At 45.6% G+C, this 19,247-nt stretch overlaps 1 protein-coding gene across 2 annotated transcripts in view; it reads left to right on the top strand.

Moving 5' to 3' along the window:
* Window positions 1–19,247, top strand: part of ifih1 (interferon induced with helicase C domain 1) — a 68,684-nt gene that overhangs the window by 22,283 nt on the left and 27,154 nt on the right. For both annotated transcript variants that reach the window (XM_055638145.1, XM_055638147.1), the window contains exon 4: window positions 6,492–6,593. In XM_055638145.1, the coding sequence (XP_055494120.1) occupies window positions 6,492–6,593 (102 nt within the window). The remainder of the gene's footprint in view (window positions 1–6,491; window positions 6,594–19,247) is intronic.

Genomic DNA, 19,247 nt, shown 5'->3' with positions numbered 1-19,247 from the left:
GAGCCAACAAGGGGGACCAGAGGGGAAGGGGCTGAAGCTGACGGTACGATGGGGACTCACAGTGGGCGCTGGTCATTCTCCTCCACCGGGATCAGAGTCTCTGCTTTGCGTTTGGCGACATTTCCGACGCCGGGCTGGGCCGCTTCTGGTCCCTCCAAAAATTGTGTCCGGTTGGAGACCTCCTCCGGCCATCCGGAGAGTCCCTCAGCTCCAGTAAAGACGCGATGGCGCAGGAAGGGGCGGACCATACCGGGGAGTGACAGGAGAAGAGACTAATCTGCGCGGCGCTGACTGGCAGGAGCGGAGATCGATCTGCACACGCGCGGTTTTTAAGATTTTTAAACCTCACTAACTTTTACAATATACCGCCTATTGGAATGAAACTTGTTGCACTCACAGCACAGGGGAACGGTGAGTGAGCTGGCGAATAATTGTAGCACTATCACGTACTGTTTTTGCGCAAATAGACAAACCATGCACCAACCGGAAGATAACAAGATCAGAGTTCCAGTTGTATAGATAGATAAAGGACTATTGCAGTTCAGAGCTTATGAAGTTGTAGTGTTTAATAGCCTGATGGCTGTAGGGAAGAAACTGTTCCTGAACCTTGACTTCACAGTTCTAAGACTCCTGTACCTTCTTCCCGATGGCAGGGGTGAGATGAGTATGTGGCCAGGTTGGTGTGGGCCTCTGATGATGTTGGCTGCCTTTTTGAGGCAGCGACTCCGATAAATCCCTTCGATGGTGGGGAGGTCAGAGCCAGTGATGGACTGGGCAGTGGTCAGACCTATTACCTGCCATGCTTTGCCCTGCCTCTACCTTTTTCTCGCTTTCTTCTTTGCCCTACAATCAGTCCGAAGAAGGATCACAACCCAAAACGCCACCTATCCATGTTCTCAGAGAGGCTGCCTGATCTGCTGAGTTACTCCAGCACTTTGCGTCTTTTCCCTCTCTCTTATCTAGACATGATTTCTTCAATAATTAATAATCTTGGTGCAAAAACTTTATTGTGTAACATGTTACCTTCTCCTTTCCTGCTTTTAAAGTTGAGCTAATGAAATCTGCATGCGATATTTGGATATAGGTTTGATCTTAATTGCACTGTCTATATATTTCTTATTTAAATGTTTCCTTACAATTTACTTGCTCTTTGCAAATTTCATAGTATTTACAGACAAGCAGAAGAACAAGCAAACTAGTCCTGGGGATCTATAGCTTCACTTAAATTAAGAATAAATGTATTCAATTCGGATGGTAGGGAAGCACAGCTTTATAACGCCAGAGATCCGGGTACGATTCTGACTATGTGGGCTGTCTGTACGGAGTTTGCACGTTCTCCTTGTGACCGCGTGGGTTTTCTCCGGGTACTCCGATTTCCTCCCACACTCCAAAGATGTGCACAAACGTCACGGGATAAGATACAAACTTTGTGCAGACAGTACCCGTTGTCAGGATCAAATGTGGGTCTCTGGTGCTGTTTACTATTTACTGTTTACTATCCAATAGTCAATAGTCTATTTATTTGTCATTTGGACCCCTGGAGGTCCAAATGTAATGCCGTTTCTGCAGCCATACATTACACACAAATAGACCCCAGACACAACACAATTACATTTTACATAAACATCCATCACATAGCTGTGATGGAAGGCCAAAAAAAACTTATCTCTCCACTGCACTCTCCCCCCCCCCCGATGTCAGAGTCAAAGTCAAAGCCCCCGGCTGGCGATGGCGATTGTCCCACGGCCATTAAAGCCACGCCGGGTGGTGCAAGGTCGCACACCGGGTCTTGGTGTTGGAGCCCCCGGTGTGCGCTCGCAGAGTCCCGCGCCCATTCCAAGCCGCGCGGGGCAGTGGTGTTAGGCCCCACTCCAGGAGCTCTTCGACCCCGCAACTCGGGCGGGAGAAGTCGCCGTTGCAGGAGCCCCGAAAAGCGGTCTCCCTCCAGGGATCCGCGGGCTCCCGGTGCCGCCGTCCGCAGACCCGCAGCAGCAGCCTCCCAATCTCCGGAGGTCGGGCAGCAGCAGCGGCAGCAGCAGCAGCAGCGCTCCTCCACCCGCTCCGGTCTCGGCCAGCTCCGCGACGGTGAGGTGAGTCGGCACCTGAGTCCCCGGCTTCTTCCTGTTGGAGGCCGCTCCTCGTTGCGGCCTCAACGACAACCGAGACCCGACGAGAAAAGGTCGGGTCTCCAGTGCAGGGAGAGATTTAAAAGTTTCCCCCCACACACACACACACCACAACATAAAATAACAAAAACTACATTAAAACACAGACAAAAAATAATAAAAACGCGGACAGGCTGCAGAGGCCGCTGCTGACCAGAGTCGCGCCGCCTACCGGAGGTAGTAATACGGAATAGTAATACCCTTACTATTTACCTGTTCTTCGCAAATTTCTGGGGATCTATACCTTCCCTCAAATTAAGAATAATTGGATTCAAGATGGAAGACACTGGTTTACAAAAAAATGAAGGCACAAAGTTTTTTAATTAGGCATTGTCATTAGCACAATTAACCAGTAAAGAACAGAAAAGACAGATTTGATTAGTATATTCAATAATCTTTGGCCTTAATCACTTGCATATGGAATGATGAGTAGAAAGAATCTGTTGGAGAGAAATGATTAACTGTGGTGATAATGTGACAGATAGTCAGATAATAGAATTGTGGATGTAGCCCAGACCATTACATCGACCAGACTCTCCACCGATGACACCTTCTACACTTCATGCTGCCTCAGGTAAGCAGCCAACATTATCAAGGACTTTTCTCACCCTGGTCATTCCCTCATGTCCGCTCTTCCATTGGGCAGAACATACAATAGCATGAAAGCACTTACCACCAGACTCAGGGACAGCTTTAGTTTAGTTTTTAGTTTTAGAGATACAGTATAGAAACAGGCCCTACGGCCCACTGTCCACATCAACCATTAATCGCCTATTATTGATATTGGTTTATTATTGTCAAATGTACCAGTTGTTTGAATCCAATCATCCTTGGGAATCCCTGTTATTCATTGTGAATCTTGTTTATTATGGATTATTCTGCACATGTTGACTGTATTTTCAGTGTTTAAGGATATAAGTAAGTTTATAATAAGTTAAGGTTATACTTGCATATGAGTAAGATTATAAACAATCTTAGGTTGTAATAAGTATGATTACAAACAAGTTGTTTTCACCGACTGATTTGTTCAATACCTAGTTTCCTAGTTAAATCCACAAATCAACGAACTGTCAAGGAATGATTTAAAGGTTACTTCTGCACTTTGTGTTCATGTTCTCCAGAGATGCTGCCTGACATGCTGAGTTACTCCAACATGCTTGGTCCACCAATACCTGCTAGATCTCTCAGTTGCCAACCATTTATCTCCCCTTCCCATTCCCTCACGGCCCTTTGTGTCCTGAGGCTCCTCCATTGCCAGAGGGACACCACACAGCAACTTATATTCCCTTTGGTAGTTTAGAACCGAATGGTCTGAACATTGAATTCTCCAATTTTACATAAATACTTAACACCCCCCTCCACCTTTTATCCACCCTCCCCAGTGTCCCACCTGGACTCACACCCATTTCTCCTTCCCCCCCCCCCCCCTTCCAGCTACATTCCTATCTCTAGCTTCACAATTTGTCACTCTTTAATCTGGTGGTCTCGCCTGTCTTTTCATCTCTGGCCTTTTTTCTGCAACCATTCTCACCTCTGTCAACCCATTACCTGCCAGGCATTAAGTTCTTGTTCTTGCGCTGTACTATTCTATGTTCTATATATTCTGCACTCTGGTAATTTTCTCTTTGTACTACCTGTTATACTTGTGTATGGTTTGGTTGTTCAAAGCATAGTCTTCACTTGCCGGATTCTGTTTGAGTTTTTCGATTGGAACAATTGTGCTGCAGTTACACTGTGCTGACAGGAGATGGCACTTGGTCTACCTGTTATAAATGTAATTACATTTATATTTCAGCAGATGGCAGTTACTGACTGCAAACACTTGCACACTGTGCGTTCTGTGTTATCAGACGTTAGAACGATACAGGCAGTCCCATTACATAAGAGTTCCACCCCTGAGAACTCTTCCCAAGCCTATATAAATTCACAGTTTATGTTCGAGCAGCAGAATTAGGCCATTCGGCCTATTGTCTAATCCGTTATTCAATCATGGCTGATCTATCTTTCCCTCTCAACCCCATTCCCTGCCTTCTCCCCATAACCCCTGGAAATCACCTCTGTCAGGTTCCCTTCTCTATGCTAACTTATATCATATTGCCTTATGATAGCTTTAATTAGTTTAGTTTATTTCAGTGTACTGAGGTACACCAGTCAGCAGAGAGACTACACATAATTACCATCAAGCCATCCACAGTGTACAGAATAAAGGGAATAATGTTCAGCGCAAGATAAAGTCCAGTGAAGTCATACAGTGTGGAAACAGGCCCTTCGGCCCAACTTGCCCAATTAAGTTCAACTAAAGATAGTCTGAGGTCTTCAATGATGTAAATAGTAGCTCAGGACCGTTCTCTAGCTAGTGATAGGATGGTTCAGTTGCCTGATAACAGCTGGGAAGAAACTGTCTCTGAATCTGGCGGTGTGCATTTTCACATTTCTGTACCTCTTGCCAGAGGGGTGAAGAGGGAGAGACCAGGGTGAGACTGGTCCTTGATTATGCTGGTGGCCTTGCCGAGGTAGCATGGTATACATGGAGTCAATGGAAGGAAGGTTGGTTTGTGTGATGGTCTGGGGTAACTCCACAACTCCCTTCAATTTCTTGCAGTTTTGGGATGGAGCTGTTCCCAAACCATGCTGTGATGCATCCCGATAAAACGTTTTCTACGGCGCATCTATAAATGTTTTGTTTAATTTAGTTTAGAGATACAGCGCCCTTCGGGTAAAAAGGCCTTTCGGCCCACCGAGTCCGCGCCGCCCAGCGATCCCCACACATTAACACACATGGGGCAATTTACATTTTAATACCAATCTATTTAACATACAAACCTCTACGTCTTTGGAGTGTGGGAGGAAATCAAAGATCTTGGCGAAAACCCACGCAGGTCAAGGGAGAACGTAAAACTCCATACAGTCAAGCACCCGAGATCAGGATCGAAACCAGGTCCCTGGCGCTATAAGACAGCAACTCTACCACTGCGCCACTGTGCTGCCCTTGTTGGTGAGAGTTGTTGGGGACATGCTGAATTTCCTTCTAAGGACGTAACTGCTTTTATTTGCATATGGCAAAGATGTGTAGGGGAAGTTTAGATTTATGTTTAGGTTTATTATTGTCATGTTTACCAAGGTTCAGTGAAAAGCTTTATTTTGCATGCGATCCAAACAGATCAGGTATACCATATATACATGCAATTGGTTCATACTCGAGTTCAATAGGTAGAGCAAAGGGGAAAATACAGAGTGCAGTATATAGCTCACTGCATTGTAGCACACCAGTTCCAGAGAGAAAGTCATATGTATGCAATGGGTCGAGGTGAATGGAAGAGTAGGGGTACCTAGCTTTTTTACACAGAGAGTGGCGGGTGCCTGGAACATGCTGCAAGCGGTGGTGGTGCAGGCAGCTACGATAGTGGCATTTAAGAGGCTGTTAGATAGACACGTGGATCTGGTGGGAGTGGGGAGGATATGGATCACATGCAGGCAGAGGAGATTAGTTTAACCTGGCCTCGTGATTGGCATGGACATTCTAGGCCGAAGGGTCTGTTGCTGTGCTGTCTTGGTCTATGGAGTCATACAGCATGGAAACGGGCCCTTTGGCCCAACTTGCCCATGCCGACCAACATTCCCCATTTACACTAGTCCCACCTGCCTGTGCTTGGCCTATCTTATCCTATCCATGTATGTCCAAATATCTCTTGAACATTTTAGTTTTAGAGATACAAAGCGGAAACAGGCCCTTCGGCCCACTGAGTCCGCACCGACCCCCCATTCTTTAACACTACCATACACACACTAGGGACAATTGTTTTTACATTTACACCAAGCCAATTAACCTACAGTCTGTACGTCTTTGGAGTGTGGGTGGAAACGTATGATCTCAGAGAAAACCCACGCAGGCCACAAGGAGAATGTATAAACTCCATAAAGACATGCGCCCGGAGTCAGGATTGAACCCGAGTCTCAGCCGCTGGAAGGCAGTAGCTCTCCCGCAACTTTTGGGCAAGAGCCTCTGTGTTTACGAATCTATTCCTTTCATTATTTTGTAGATTTTTTCTGAGGAGTGACCTTATTACCAGGTAGAGCTGCTGCCACACAATGCCAAAGACCCGGGTTCAATCCTGATCTCGAGTGTTGTCTGTGTGTGGAGTTTGCACTTTCTCCCTGTGTTCTCGTGGGTTACTTCTGGGTGCTCCAGTTTCCTCCCAGACCCCAAAGACATGCGGGTTTACAGAGATGCTGCCTGACCCGCCGAGTTAAACCAGCACCTTGTGTTTTACTTACAATACATAACAGGGGAAATTACTAACAATTGTGATTTCCTTTTGTAAACAGATTCGGTTGTGGATTCTTCAGAGGCAAGTATTTGCAGCATAAATAACAGTCAGTGCGAGAATATAGGCTGTGGTGAGTCTGGAGAGGAAAATATCAGTTCAGGTAAGACATTGTCAGGTATTGATGATGATAAACACTTATTTATATAGAATCCAGAATTTATACAGTGGTTTTGATAGAAACATAGAAACATAAGATGATGACATCTTATTCATAATAATTTGATATAAATGGTATATATTTCAAATCTTTCTCTGTAAATTATGACAACTCTGGTCAATGACATTGCAGTTTATGTTTTATTATATATATCTTGCATAATTGATTTTAATGTAATGGAATATTTCAGGCAATTGTTTTCAGAGGACCAGTCATACAGAGTGGAAAGCCCTTTGGCCCCACTTGTCCATGCTGACCAACATGCCCCATCTACATTTGTCCCACCTGCCTTTGTATGGCCCATAACCCTTTAAACTATCCTATCCTATCAAATAAAAAGACATACCTTTAGAATGGAGATGAGGAGGAATTTCTTTAGCCAGAGGGTGGTGAATCTGTGGAATCTGCCACAGAAGGAAGTGGAGGACAAATCTTTAGTTGTAGCATTAGTTTCCGAGATACGGCATGGAGATGGACACTTCAGCCCACCGAGTGCCGACCTGCAATCACCCCGTCCGTATACTTGCTCAATCCTACACAGTGGGGACAATTTACAGAAGGCAATTAACATACAAACCTACAAGTCTTTGGGATGAGGTAAGAAACAAGAGCACATGGAGAAAACCCAGGCGGCCAGGTCACTGGCATTGTAAGGCCCTCTGCATTGGGTATTTTTAAAGCGGAGATTGACAGGTTCTTGATTAGTAAGGGAGTCAAAGGTTACGGCAGGAGAATGTGGTTGAGAGGAAAAAATAAATCAGCCATGATCGAATGGTGAAACAGACTTGATGGGCTGAATGGCCTAATTCTGCTCTTGCCTTATGATTGAGGATGGATTTTAAAAGTTGCAGCCTGGGAGGCTTGGGAGAAGTAACATGCATCTGGATTATCCTATCCAAATCTATTTATTTTGTTATTATTGTACTATTACACCTTTTTAATTTAGTTTAGTTTAGAGACACAGTGCAGAAACAGACCCATCGACCCACTGAGTCCACAGCAACCAGCGATTACCCCATACTCTGGCACTATCCTACACACTAGGGGACAATTTACAATTTTTACCGACGCTAATTAACCTACAAACCTGCATTTGGAGTGTGGGAGGAAACCGGGGTACCCGGAGAAAACCCAGGCAGTGAAAGAGAGAATGTGCAAACTGTGTACAGACAGCACCCATAGTCAGGATCGAACCCGGGTCTCTGGTGCTGTAAGGCAGCAATTCTACCATTGCACCACGGTGCCGCCTGTCTTGTTAAATATTCCCTGACAAAAGTGCAATAAGGCATCACAAATATTAAGTAATTGGAGCTATTTTACAAAGTGTACACTTTGCAGGGAACATTACTTGTTAGAAAATCATATCTAGAATATGAATGCAAGGTCCCAATGATTTGCTGAGAATTGAAATTAATTGGCAAAAAAACCATGGGGTTCAATAAGAAAGCAAATAGATCATGTAACAATGAGACTAATATGGACTTGGTTCAAGTGAAGTTTAGCAGCGGGACCCTTTCGTTTTGAATTTCCTTTAAGGTTTGTCAATTTGCCAGGTTCTCACCTCTGGGCAATTTGATGCATTGAGGTGAGACAAGACTTCAGACTTTAAAGATACAGCGCGGAAGCAGGCATTTCGGCTGACCATTTCCGTGCCGACCAGCGATCACCCCATACATTAGCATTATCGGGGTTGAGCAACAGAGCGGGGGAACCGGTGCATTGGCCACGGGCAGCCGGCAGGCGAAGATGGTGGGCATTGATCCTGTTCTTAGCCGGACTAAAGTAAAGCCTACAAGTCTGTTGACGGTAAGGTTATTGTGGAGGATGAGCTACTTAACTTTCTTGCTGTAAAAATCAAGACATTAAACCAGGACAAGATCGTCCTTTTGGCTGTAAACACTTGATTCTGAGTGGATAGAGTCCTCGAAGAAAGTTTTGTTTGAATTCTGCCCCACTACACAGTGGAACGTTTCCCATAAAGGGGCACAGAAAGACATAAAGGGTTGCCTTAGAGTAATGAATGATTGTGGGGAGAATACTCCCAGATTTGTCTCTCATTACTTGGATGAACTGCTGCCGGTGACATTTATTAACATGGATAGCTCGAGCCTACTTGGGAGAATAAAGCAGCTGTACGCTGAGGTCTGTTTTATGAAGCACGTCATGCAGCTACAGGCTGATGTAAGCAAAGATTTTCATGCCATCACAGTGGAAATTGATCGCCGATTGGGTGCATTGGAGCGCACCTTGATCTCTACTCCAGTATGTGCATTGGAGCGCACCACTGCCCTGACTTGGGGCGGTGGTCCAGATGCGGCGGCAGCGATGGATGGAGCCATTGGCGATGGCAGACCCAGCGCTGGGAGCTGCACTGGCAGAAGCCTCTGACTTGGTTGTCGGAGTGAGGGCTTTGGCGGAGGGCCTTGCCTTAAACGTGGAGAGGGTTATGACAATGGAGAGTCCCTGTGGATTAACGTCTTGGCCAGGCTATCTAAAGTTGAGTCGTGTTGAGCCCGTTTGGAAATCTCCGCCGGCTTTCCTCGGCTCTAAAGACGAGATGGCGCAGGAAGGGACGGACCGTACCGGGGAGTGACAGGGGAAGAGACTAATCCGCGTGGCGCTGGAAGGCAGGAGACTAGATCGATCTGTGCATGTGCGGCTTTTAAGATTTTTAAACCTCGCTAACTTTGACGACATTCAACCGATTGGAACGACTCGCAGCACTGGTGAACGGTGAGTGAACTTGCGAAAAATCGTAGCGCTATCGCAAACCATTTTTGCACAAATAGAATGACCGCCAAACTGGAAGATAACAAGATCAGAGTTTTAGTTATGTATAGATATTGTCATAAGTTTTAGAAAGAATTCTGCTGGGTAGAGTAAATTAGTTTGTTAACTCCACAGATAACCAGTTTGGTTTTAAAGTTAAACATGGCACTGACGTGCATATATGCCCTAAAGGAGATTGTAAACAAATATAGAGGCAAAAACTCTTCAATTCTTATCTGCTTTATTGATGCTTCCAAAGCCTTTGATCGTGTTAATCATAGAAAGCTGTTTGTTAAAATGAGTCAAAGAGGGGTGCCGAAATACATTGTGAGAATTCTGATTTACTGGTATGCCCACCAGACTGTGCAACTAAAATGGGGCCATAGGGTCTCAGCCCCATTTGGGGTTAGCAATGGTGTTAGACAAGGAAGAATGGTGTCCTTAGTCCTTTTTAATCTTTATATTGATGATCTGTCCCAAGCAATTGAAAGACTGTAATACCGGGTGCATGATTGGTAATATTTTAGTGAACCATATTATGTATGCAGATGATCTTGTCATCTAGCGCTGGTCTCCAGCAGTTCCTTACTATATGTTCTGTGTATGGTGTGGAACATGATCGGTGGGGGCGCTGCGAGATGGCTGCCCTGCCAGCAGCATGTTCGTTATTTCGACTTTTTGGGGGGTCTTTAGTGTGTCCAAATGTTTGTTTTAGTGTCTCTTGGTATGTTTTAAGTGGGGCGTGGTGGGGAGGGGAAAGGGGCGAACCGCTTACGGTCGCCTCCTTGACGGAGAGGCAACTTTTTCCATGTCGCCTCCCTCGCGGCCTAACAGCATGGATTGGAGCAGCCTTTCCAGGAGTCGGGCCCGGAGTTTCAGCAGCGGGCGCAGCATGGACTTTTCCATCACGGAGCGGGCAAACCCTTGCCGGGGGTCGCCAGGGAGGAACGCTCCGATCACTGGCTCTCGGACTGTTACATCCTGAAGCCGTGGTCAGCGGAGCTTCTAGCCACAGGCGCGGCCTGAACTTTGTACCACAGTGAAGAAAGCGGTGGTGGATGTTTGTGTTAAATTTTATTGTGTATTATGTGTTCTTTTTTAATTGTACCGCTGTTGGCAATTTCATTTCATTGCAACTTCGTGTGTATGTGACAAATAAAATTGACTTCGAATTTTGATGATATTAAATATAATGCTTGTGAGAGTGCTGTTATGATCTGTAGAACCAAAAAGGATAAATGTCTAAAATTTTCCTGATTTTATATTGTCTGACAATAATCTTAGTGTCAGTAATAAGGTAAAGTTTGGTGCGTGTACAGATGTGGTGAAGATGTCTCTGTTTAGAGCATATTGCACACCACTCTATACTGCACACCTGTGGTCACACTACGGCAAGACAAGTTTGCAGAGACTAAAGGTGGCCTATAATAATGTCATGAGAACACTGCTAAGGAAACCTAGATGGTGTAGTGCTAGCAGGAGCGGAAAACCCGGGGGGCAAGAGGGGACACGTCCCCCCCCCCCATGTTTTGAGAGGTGGGCGACATCCCCGCCAGGTTAACCTGCCTGGGCTTGCGGGAAATATGGCCAGCGCGGAGAAGCAGCGCTGGTATCCCGTCAGTCCAGACAGGGCTGTTAGTTAACCCGGTGAGACAGGCAGTTGAGCTGCATTTAGCGCTGGATTGAGCCTCCGAAGCCTCGCGCGCGTGTGTGAGTGTGCGCATGCGCGCGCGGCCGCCAAAAAATTGTGTCCCCCGTCCCCTCCATGTTTTGATAGTGAGTTCCGTTCTTGAGTGCTAGTAACATGTTTGTGGCTGCAGGAGTCAGTACTTTAGAAGCTATCCTAAGAAATCATATGTATAAATTAATTTGCAGGATAAATGACTCTAAAAATGTAATTATCGTGGCCTTGTCAAACATAAGGTTTAGCACTACACACTACGAATCCCAGTTGTGGAGACACTGGTATCGCTGTCTCATTGTAGGACACTGATTTTTCTTTTTTATTCTGGATTTTAAATCATGTATTGGGTTTTTTGTATATAATTTATGATGCTTTTATATGTGATATATTAAGATTTTATATATATTTTATGGTGTTTTTATATGCAATGTGTTTTATGTAATGTTGTCCCTTGTCTGGACCTTGAATCAGAAATAAAGTTTATTCTTATTATTATTATCCTACACATTAAGAAGGCACTAGGACCAGTCCAGAGCAAGACAGCCCCCCTCAAATCCTCCACTGGGGAAGTAATCACAGACAAATTCCAGCAGATGGAGAGATTGGTGGAACATCACTCTGACCTCTACTTAAGAGACAACACTGTGTTCCCCTCAGGCCTTGATGCCATCGAGTGCCTGGCGACCATGGATGAGTTAGACGCAGAGCCGATGGTAGAAGAGCTCAGCAAGGCCATTGACAGCCGGGCCCCAGGCAGCGACGGGATTCCCCCTGACCTGATCAAGCAGTGCAAGACTACCTTACTGCTTCCTTTGTATGAAGACCTCTGCCAGTGCTGGCAAGAAGGAGCTGTACCGCAGGACATGAGCAATGCCACGATCATTACCCTCTACAAGAATAAGGGCGAGAGAAGCGCCTGCAACAACTACAGAGGCATCTCCTTCCTCAACATTGTCGGCAAGGTCTTTGCTCGGGTCATCTTGATCCTGCTGCAGAAGCTGGCAGAACGTGTCTACCCAGAGTCGCAGTGTGGTTTCCGAGCTGGAAGGTCAACAGTAGACACGGTCTTCTCTCTTCACCAGCTCCAGGAGAAGTGTAGAGAACAGCGGATGCCCCTGTATGTTGCTTTCATTGACCTCACCAAGGCGTTTGACCTCGTCAGCAGAGATTTAAGGCTCTGCCAAAGATCAGCTGCCCACCTAAAGTGCAAAGCATAATAGAATCCTTCCACATCAACACGAAGGGGACAGTGCAGTACAATGGCAGCATTTCGGAGCCCTTCGACATCCGCAGTGGCGTCAAACAACGCTGTGTCGTCACTCCCACACTCTTTGGGATTTTCTTCGCTCTGCTCCTGAAACATGCCTTTGGCACTGCAACAGAGGGGATCTACTGCGTACTAGATCAGATGGCAGGCTCTTCAACCTCACCCGCCTCAGAGCAAAAACAAAAGTACGTGAAGCTCTTATCAGAGTCATGTTGCCTGCCGATGACGCAGCAATTGTGTCCCACACCCAGCAGGAACTACAGTCACTGAGGGACCGCTTCTATGGACATGCAAGGACTTCGGGTTGACCATCAGCCTGAAGAAGACGAACGTCTTGGGGCAGGATACAGAGGCACCGCCTGCCATCACCATCGACGACTACGAACTTGATGCCGTCCATCAGTTCACGTACCTCGGCTCCACCATCACCGACAACTTCTCCTTGGACACAGAGATTGACAAGGGGATCGGAAAGGAAGTTTCAACTCTCGCTCGCCTCACAACTCAAGTGTGGACCAACTCAAAGCTGACAGTGAAGACAAAGATAGCAGTCTACAATGCCTGTGTCAACAGCATGCTGCTATACGGCAGTGAGACATGGACTACATATGCCAGGGAGGAGAGAAGACTCAACACCTTCCACCTGAGAAGCATCCGCCGTATCCAGGGCATATCCTGGCAAGACAGAGTGTCCAATACTGTGATCCTGTCTCGCGCTGGCCATCCCAGTATGTACACTCTACTTGGGCAGCGCAGACTGCGGTAGCTGGGCCATGTCCACTGCATGGAGGATGGCCGTATTCCAAAAGACATCCTCTATGGAGAGCTGACATCTGGGAGGAGACACATCGGCCGCCCCCAGCTACGTTACAAGGATGTCTGCAAGAGAGATATGAAGGTGCTCGACATCGATGTGGAGTCCTGGGAGAGCCTTGCAGCTGACCGCACGAGGTGGAGAGGCACCCTGAACCAACATCTCAAAACGGGGGAAGAGAAACTGTTGAACGCAGCGGCAGACAAGCGGGCACGCAGAAAGGAGCGCAGCAACTTTAACAAACCCGAGACCACACAAATGTGACCTTTGCGACAGAGACTGTCACTCCCGCATTGGTCTCTTCAGCCACAAGCGACGCTGCTCTAGCTGAGGTTTGGAGCAAGCAACCAACAACTAGGATGCATCACCCATGGTCAGTCATGACCGAGGGGGGCCTACTACACACAAGGGACAATTTACAATTTTACCAACCTATCAACCTGTAAGTCTTTGTGATGTGGAAGGAAACCAAAGCACCCAGAGAAAACCCACAAGGTCACAAGGAGAATGTACAAACTCCGTACAGACAACACCCGTAGTCAGGATCGAAGCTGGGTCTTTGGCTCTGTAAGGCAGCAACTCTACCGCTGCACCACTGTGCCACCCTGGGATTGTATTGAGGGAATAACATCCAAAAGTCCAGAAAAACTGCCAGTCTAGCATCAAAGTAGTCCTGTGCTTGCTATATTAACAGAGTTTAACTGTAATTACAGCTTTATAATTGTTTTTTTGCTTACTTTTATTGCATTGTTCACGTCAATCTGATACTAACATAAAGATCAAAGTCGACTAACCTTGGGGGTGGCACGGTCTTATCTTTGTAACACTATGTAACGCAGGTGGTGGCACAGTCTGATCTTTAACCGTGAACGTATTACATACCCATCAGAAAACCTGTCTATTTTGACACATGTGCAAGGCAGATAATATTTTTTAATGGCATCGCCTCTTTTGTTTAAGAAAGAGCTGTAAGAATAGACATCAAGTCTTTAGATTTCATGCTCCATCGAGGCTGTCAGATAATATTCCTGGTGCTCGCACTGTGTTGACATAAGAGTCAGCTCCTTTGACTTCAGGGCGTTGTACCATCGTTATTTAAATGATAAACTTTGACAAGTGCAATCGGCAAGATACAATAAGGCTTAACTTTCCAGTTTAACTTTCATAACTATGGTTCGGATGACGAGCTTTGAACATTGACTTGTTAAAATCTGTCTGACAATTGAGCTCGACAGCTCTGACCAATGTAGCATAGCGACTGTCTGGTTTTTCCTGCTGCCTCCGTCTGCTTTAGCTTGGACTAATTTGTCAAGGTTGTTTGGGATTTATATTTTGGCAAAATTGTGGCCGCAGTATTCATTGGTTACTTCAGAATACCGTGCAATAGGGCGCCATTAAGTTGGAAAAGAGTGCAGAGAAGATTTATGAGGAAGTTGCCAGGACTCGGGTGTTGCTGCTGGTAGAACCGTTGTCTCACAGCGCCAGAGACCCGAGTTCGATCCTGACCTCTGGTGCTGTCTGTGTTTGTTGAGTTTGCACGTTCTCCCTGTGTTCTTGTGGGTTACCTCTGGGTGCTCCAGCGTTCACCCACATCCCAAAGACGTGCGGGTCTGTAGGCTAATTTTTGTAAATGGCCTTAGTGTGTAGTGAGCGGATGACAAAGTGGAATAACAGAATTGATGGCCTGACATCTAGGGAAAGGTTTGGCAGGCTAGGACTTTATTCCTGAGAGAGCAGAAGGAAGAGGGGTGATCTGATAGAGGTGTATACAATTGAGGGAATAGATATGGTAGATGCACAGTCTTTTTCGGAGGGTAGGTAAATCAAGAAGAGTGTACATAGGTTTAAGGTGAGAGGGGAAAGAATTCATAGCAACTTGAAGGGCAACTTTTTCACACTGATAGGTATATGGAAGTAGTTGAGGAAGGTATTATAACAATGTTTAAAAAAAATACGGGCAGATACATGGAAAGGAAAGATTTAGAGAGATATGGGCCAAATGTGGGCAAGTGGGACTAACGTAGATGGGGCATCTTGGTCGGCATGGACAAGGTGGGCCGAAGGGCCTGTTTCCTTGCTGTACACCTCTATGACTCATCCAGAAAATCATAGGATTCATTACAGCAAATAATCCTTTCCAGGCAACATATTTTGAGAGCAACTTCCCAAGTCAACGTGTTAATTGTCACTAATAAAGTAAGTCTGCCACAAATCTACATGGTAAAATTAAGCTCACATTATCCAAAGTGTGTTTGATGAAGTTTGATTGATCAAACTACAACCAGTTTTAAACCTGCATGGAAACAATCAAAGGTAGACAAAGGGACCTGCTATACCTCTCATTTCCAGCTTTCTGCCCCTTATAGAATCAGTCTGAAGAAGGGTCCTGACCAGAAATGTTATCTGTCCATTTCCTCCATAGATGAGGCCTGACCCATTGAGTTCCTCCAGCATTTTGTCTTATTGAGTAATGGAGTCGTAGAGCGTGTGAACAGGCCCTTCTGCCCAACTTGCCCACACCAACCAAGAAGTCTACCTACACTAGTCCCAGCTGCCTGTGTTTGACCCATATGCCTCTAAACCTATCCTGTCCATGTACTTGTCTAAATGTTTGTTAAATGTTGCAATTATACCTCCTATGGCAGCTTGTTCCATACACCCACTGCCCTTTGTGTAAAAAAGTTAGCCCTCCGGTTCCTATTAAATCTTTCCCCCCTCACATTGAACCTACGTCATCTGATTCTCAATTCTCTTACTCTGGGAATAGGGGAATTACCCAAACCATTCCTCCCATGACCTTATACACTTCTATAAGGTTACCAATACACCTCCCATTGAACCTACGTCATCTGGTTCTCGATTCCCTAACTTTGGGCAAGAGACTCTGCGCGTTTACTCGATCTATTCCTCTTATTATTTTGAACTGTAAGTTCCTTGTGTCTCCATCAAGATATCTTATCAAATTTTACTGCACTCTCAATATATGAATTGCAAGCAGTTAAAATAGTCAAGGGTTAATGATAAAACCAAACAACAGGTATAATCTAGTGAGGAATCCTGTTCCACAAAGTAATAAAGATAACATAAGAACTTGATGGCATCAGCACATGTGAAAGAGTCACCACCCGTCCCTAATACTCTTTATTCTATTTTCTGGCCCGAACTTCAAGTGCAGAATTCACTGGAGGAACAGCACCTCATATTCCGCTTAGGGTAGCTTACAACCCAATGGTATGAATATTGAATGCTTCAAGTTTAGATATCCCCCCCCCCCCCCCTTCCCCTCCCCTCTTTCCTGTGCCCCCTACTCCAGTGCACACACATTTTTCACACCTCCTCTCTGACACCCTTTTGTCTCCTTTTCACCTGCAACCTTTGAACTTACTCCAATCAAATCCCACTCGTCTGCATCCACCTATCATTTACCAGGCTTTGTCAAGCCCCTAACTCTCATCCGACTGTCCTCCCCCACCCCCCCACACACACACAATCACTCTGAAGAAGGGTCCCAACTGGAGGTCATGGTTTTCAGACTCCTGTATCTTCTCTCCAACAGTAGCACTGAGATGAGAGTTTAATGCATATAAGTTTGTGGTGTTAAGCAAATATTTGTTGAGTACGTGGATAACATAGTCAAATCTACCCTAGTAAGTTGCTTGTGGCACAATGCTGACACTAACTGATTCCTGCTCTCAAGTCTAATATGCAATGACAAGTGCAGACGCAGGGGTAGAGTTGCTGCCTTACAGCGCCAGAGACCCGGGTTTGATCCTGACTACAGTGCCTTCTGTGTACGGGGGATCACTGGTTAGTGCAGACTCAGTGTATCCGTGCTGTATCTCTAAACTAAACTAAAATGAACTAAACTAACGTGAGTGAATTCACTTGTCCACTAGTTCATTCTGGCTGTTGTCTCCTGTCCATCACTAAGTGGGTAAATCACATTTTATAATGAGATTTCGGGTCGACACCCTTCTCTAGACTGAGACTAGAGATATGTGGAAGGGTAAGGTGTGATGCTGCCTGACCCGCTGAGTTACTCCAGGATTTTGTGTCTATCTTCGATGTAAACCAGCAGCTGCTGTTCCTTCCTTCACATTATTAATGTTCTGTTTGTCGCTGTGCCTTCCATTTCCGCACAGCGCCCATTATCAGTCTCAGTTCTGTTTACCGATTAAATCTGTCATGACGGAAGACTTATCAGAAGATTGAAGAGGAAGGTTGCAAAGATGAGTCGGTCGTTCCCTTATGTCACACCGTAAAATTCTGGCACCAGGGCCTTGGAACTTTTTTCCGTCTGGGAATACAAGGGGACAAGTGCAGGCCCAGTGGTAGAGTTGCTGCCTCACAGCGCCAGACACCCGGGTTCTATCCTGACGGAAAAAAAGAAACAAAATGGGATGACAGTGTGAAAATAAAACAAAATGTTTGCGTATATTTAAGATCAGGGATTATTAAGGAGCCTCGGTGGGTCAGGCTGCATCACTGGAGGATGTGGATAGATGACGTTTTGGTCAGTTCTCTCCTTCAGACTGATTATAGAGGGGAGGGGGAAGAAAGCTGGCTGAGAGGAGGGGCAGGACAAAGCCTGGTTAGTGATAACTAGATACAGGTGAGAAATAGGTGGGGCACAGGGGAGGGAGGGGAGAAATTTGTGGGGGGGGGGAGTGGGGGGGGGGGGAGGCGAGCAGTAGAGTTGCTGCCATACAGCGCCAGACCCAGGTTCAATCTGGACTACGAGTGCTGTCTATCCAGAGTTTTACATTCTTCCCCTGTGACTACATGGGTTTTCTCTAGGTGCTCCTGTTGCCTCCTGCAGTCCAAAAACATGCGGCTTTGTGGGTTAATTGGCTTCTGTAAATTGTCGCTAGTATTTAGGATAATGTTAGTGTATCGGGATAATATTAGTGTAACGGTCGGCGTGGACTCGGTGGGCGAAGGGCCTGTTTCTGCACTCTAATGTCTTCTTCTTGAGTATGGCGTGCACAGTCTAAAGTTATAGGACAACTTTGTTCTATTTGATCTTATTTGATTGTGCATGCCAGGTTGATACCATTCGTCGAAACAGGGCGGACCACATGAAGGTTGCAATCTTCCACCCCACTCTAATGTCTAAAGACTCAGAAACGATAAATTAAACATAAATTACAGGTAAAATTGGAAAAGACTGCAAATAAATTAGACGTTAGTCCAAAACTAAATATAAAAGAAAAAAAAGTCCATACCAGTGGTAGAGGTGGGCGTAGTGTTTCGTTTTAGCTTTAAGTTTTAATAAGAATCTGAGATTGCAAGAGTGACAGGCGGCAAAGGGAAAAAGTGAAGTTAAATTGAGAAAATATATTTAAGATCGGGGAATATTAAAGAACCTAAAGTGCTGGAGTAACTCAGCAGGTCAGGCAGCATCTCTGGAGAGTGTGGATAGGTGACATTTCGGGTCGGACCCTTCTTCAGACCAGCACTTTATATAGAAACAAGGAACTGCAGATACCCGTTTACACAAAAGGATCCCAACCCGAAACGTAGCCTATCCATGTTCCCCTTGAGAAGCTACATGAGCTGCTGAGTTACTCCAGCACTTTGTGTCCTTTTGTGCATTAACCAGCATCTGCAGTTCCTTGTTTCTAAATACTAAAGAACCTGTTCATTTATAGAAACAATCATCCTTTGAGACTCCACACTCAATCCATTATCCTCCAGTATTTAAAGTATTCCTAGTCTAATGCCCTAATAAACACTCTTTTTTGTATTCCAATAACATGTGTGAGGTCTGAAGAAGGGTCTCAACCCAAAACATCACCCATTCCTTCGCTCCAGAGATGCTTCCTGTCCAGCTGAGTTACACCAGCATTTTGTGACAATCTTCAATTTATACTAGGCACATTAGTGTGTCAATCCACGACAGGCCTAACACACTAAATGGTAGAGCTCTGGAGAGGATGATTTGTTAAACAAATCTTGCTTCATAAAGTTAGGTTCGTTTAAGTTTATTGTCACTGTGCCACCCCTTTTTACAACATCTCAAAGTATTCCTGTTGTTATTTATGGGCCATCGCCAATATTGTC

Source organism: Leucoraja erinacea, chromosome 7, assembly GCF_028641065.1.
Source record: "Leucoraja erinacea ecotype New England chromosome 7, Leri_hhj_1, whole genome shotgun sequence".
Lineage (NCBI taxonomy): Eukaryota > Metazoa > Chordata > Chondrichthyes > Rajiformes > Rajidae > Leucoraja > Leucoraja erinaceus.
Note: the sequence above shows the minus strand (reverse complement) of the source record. Positions and strands in the feature narration are given on the sequence as shown.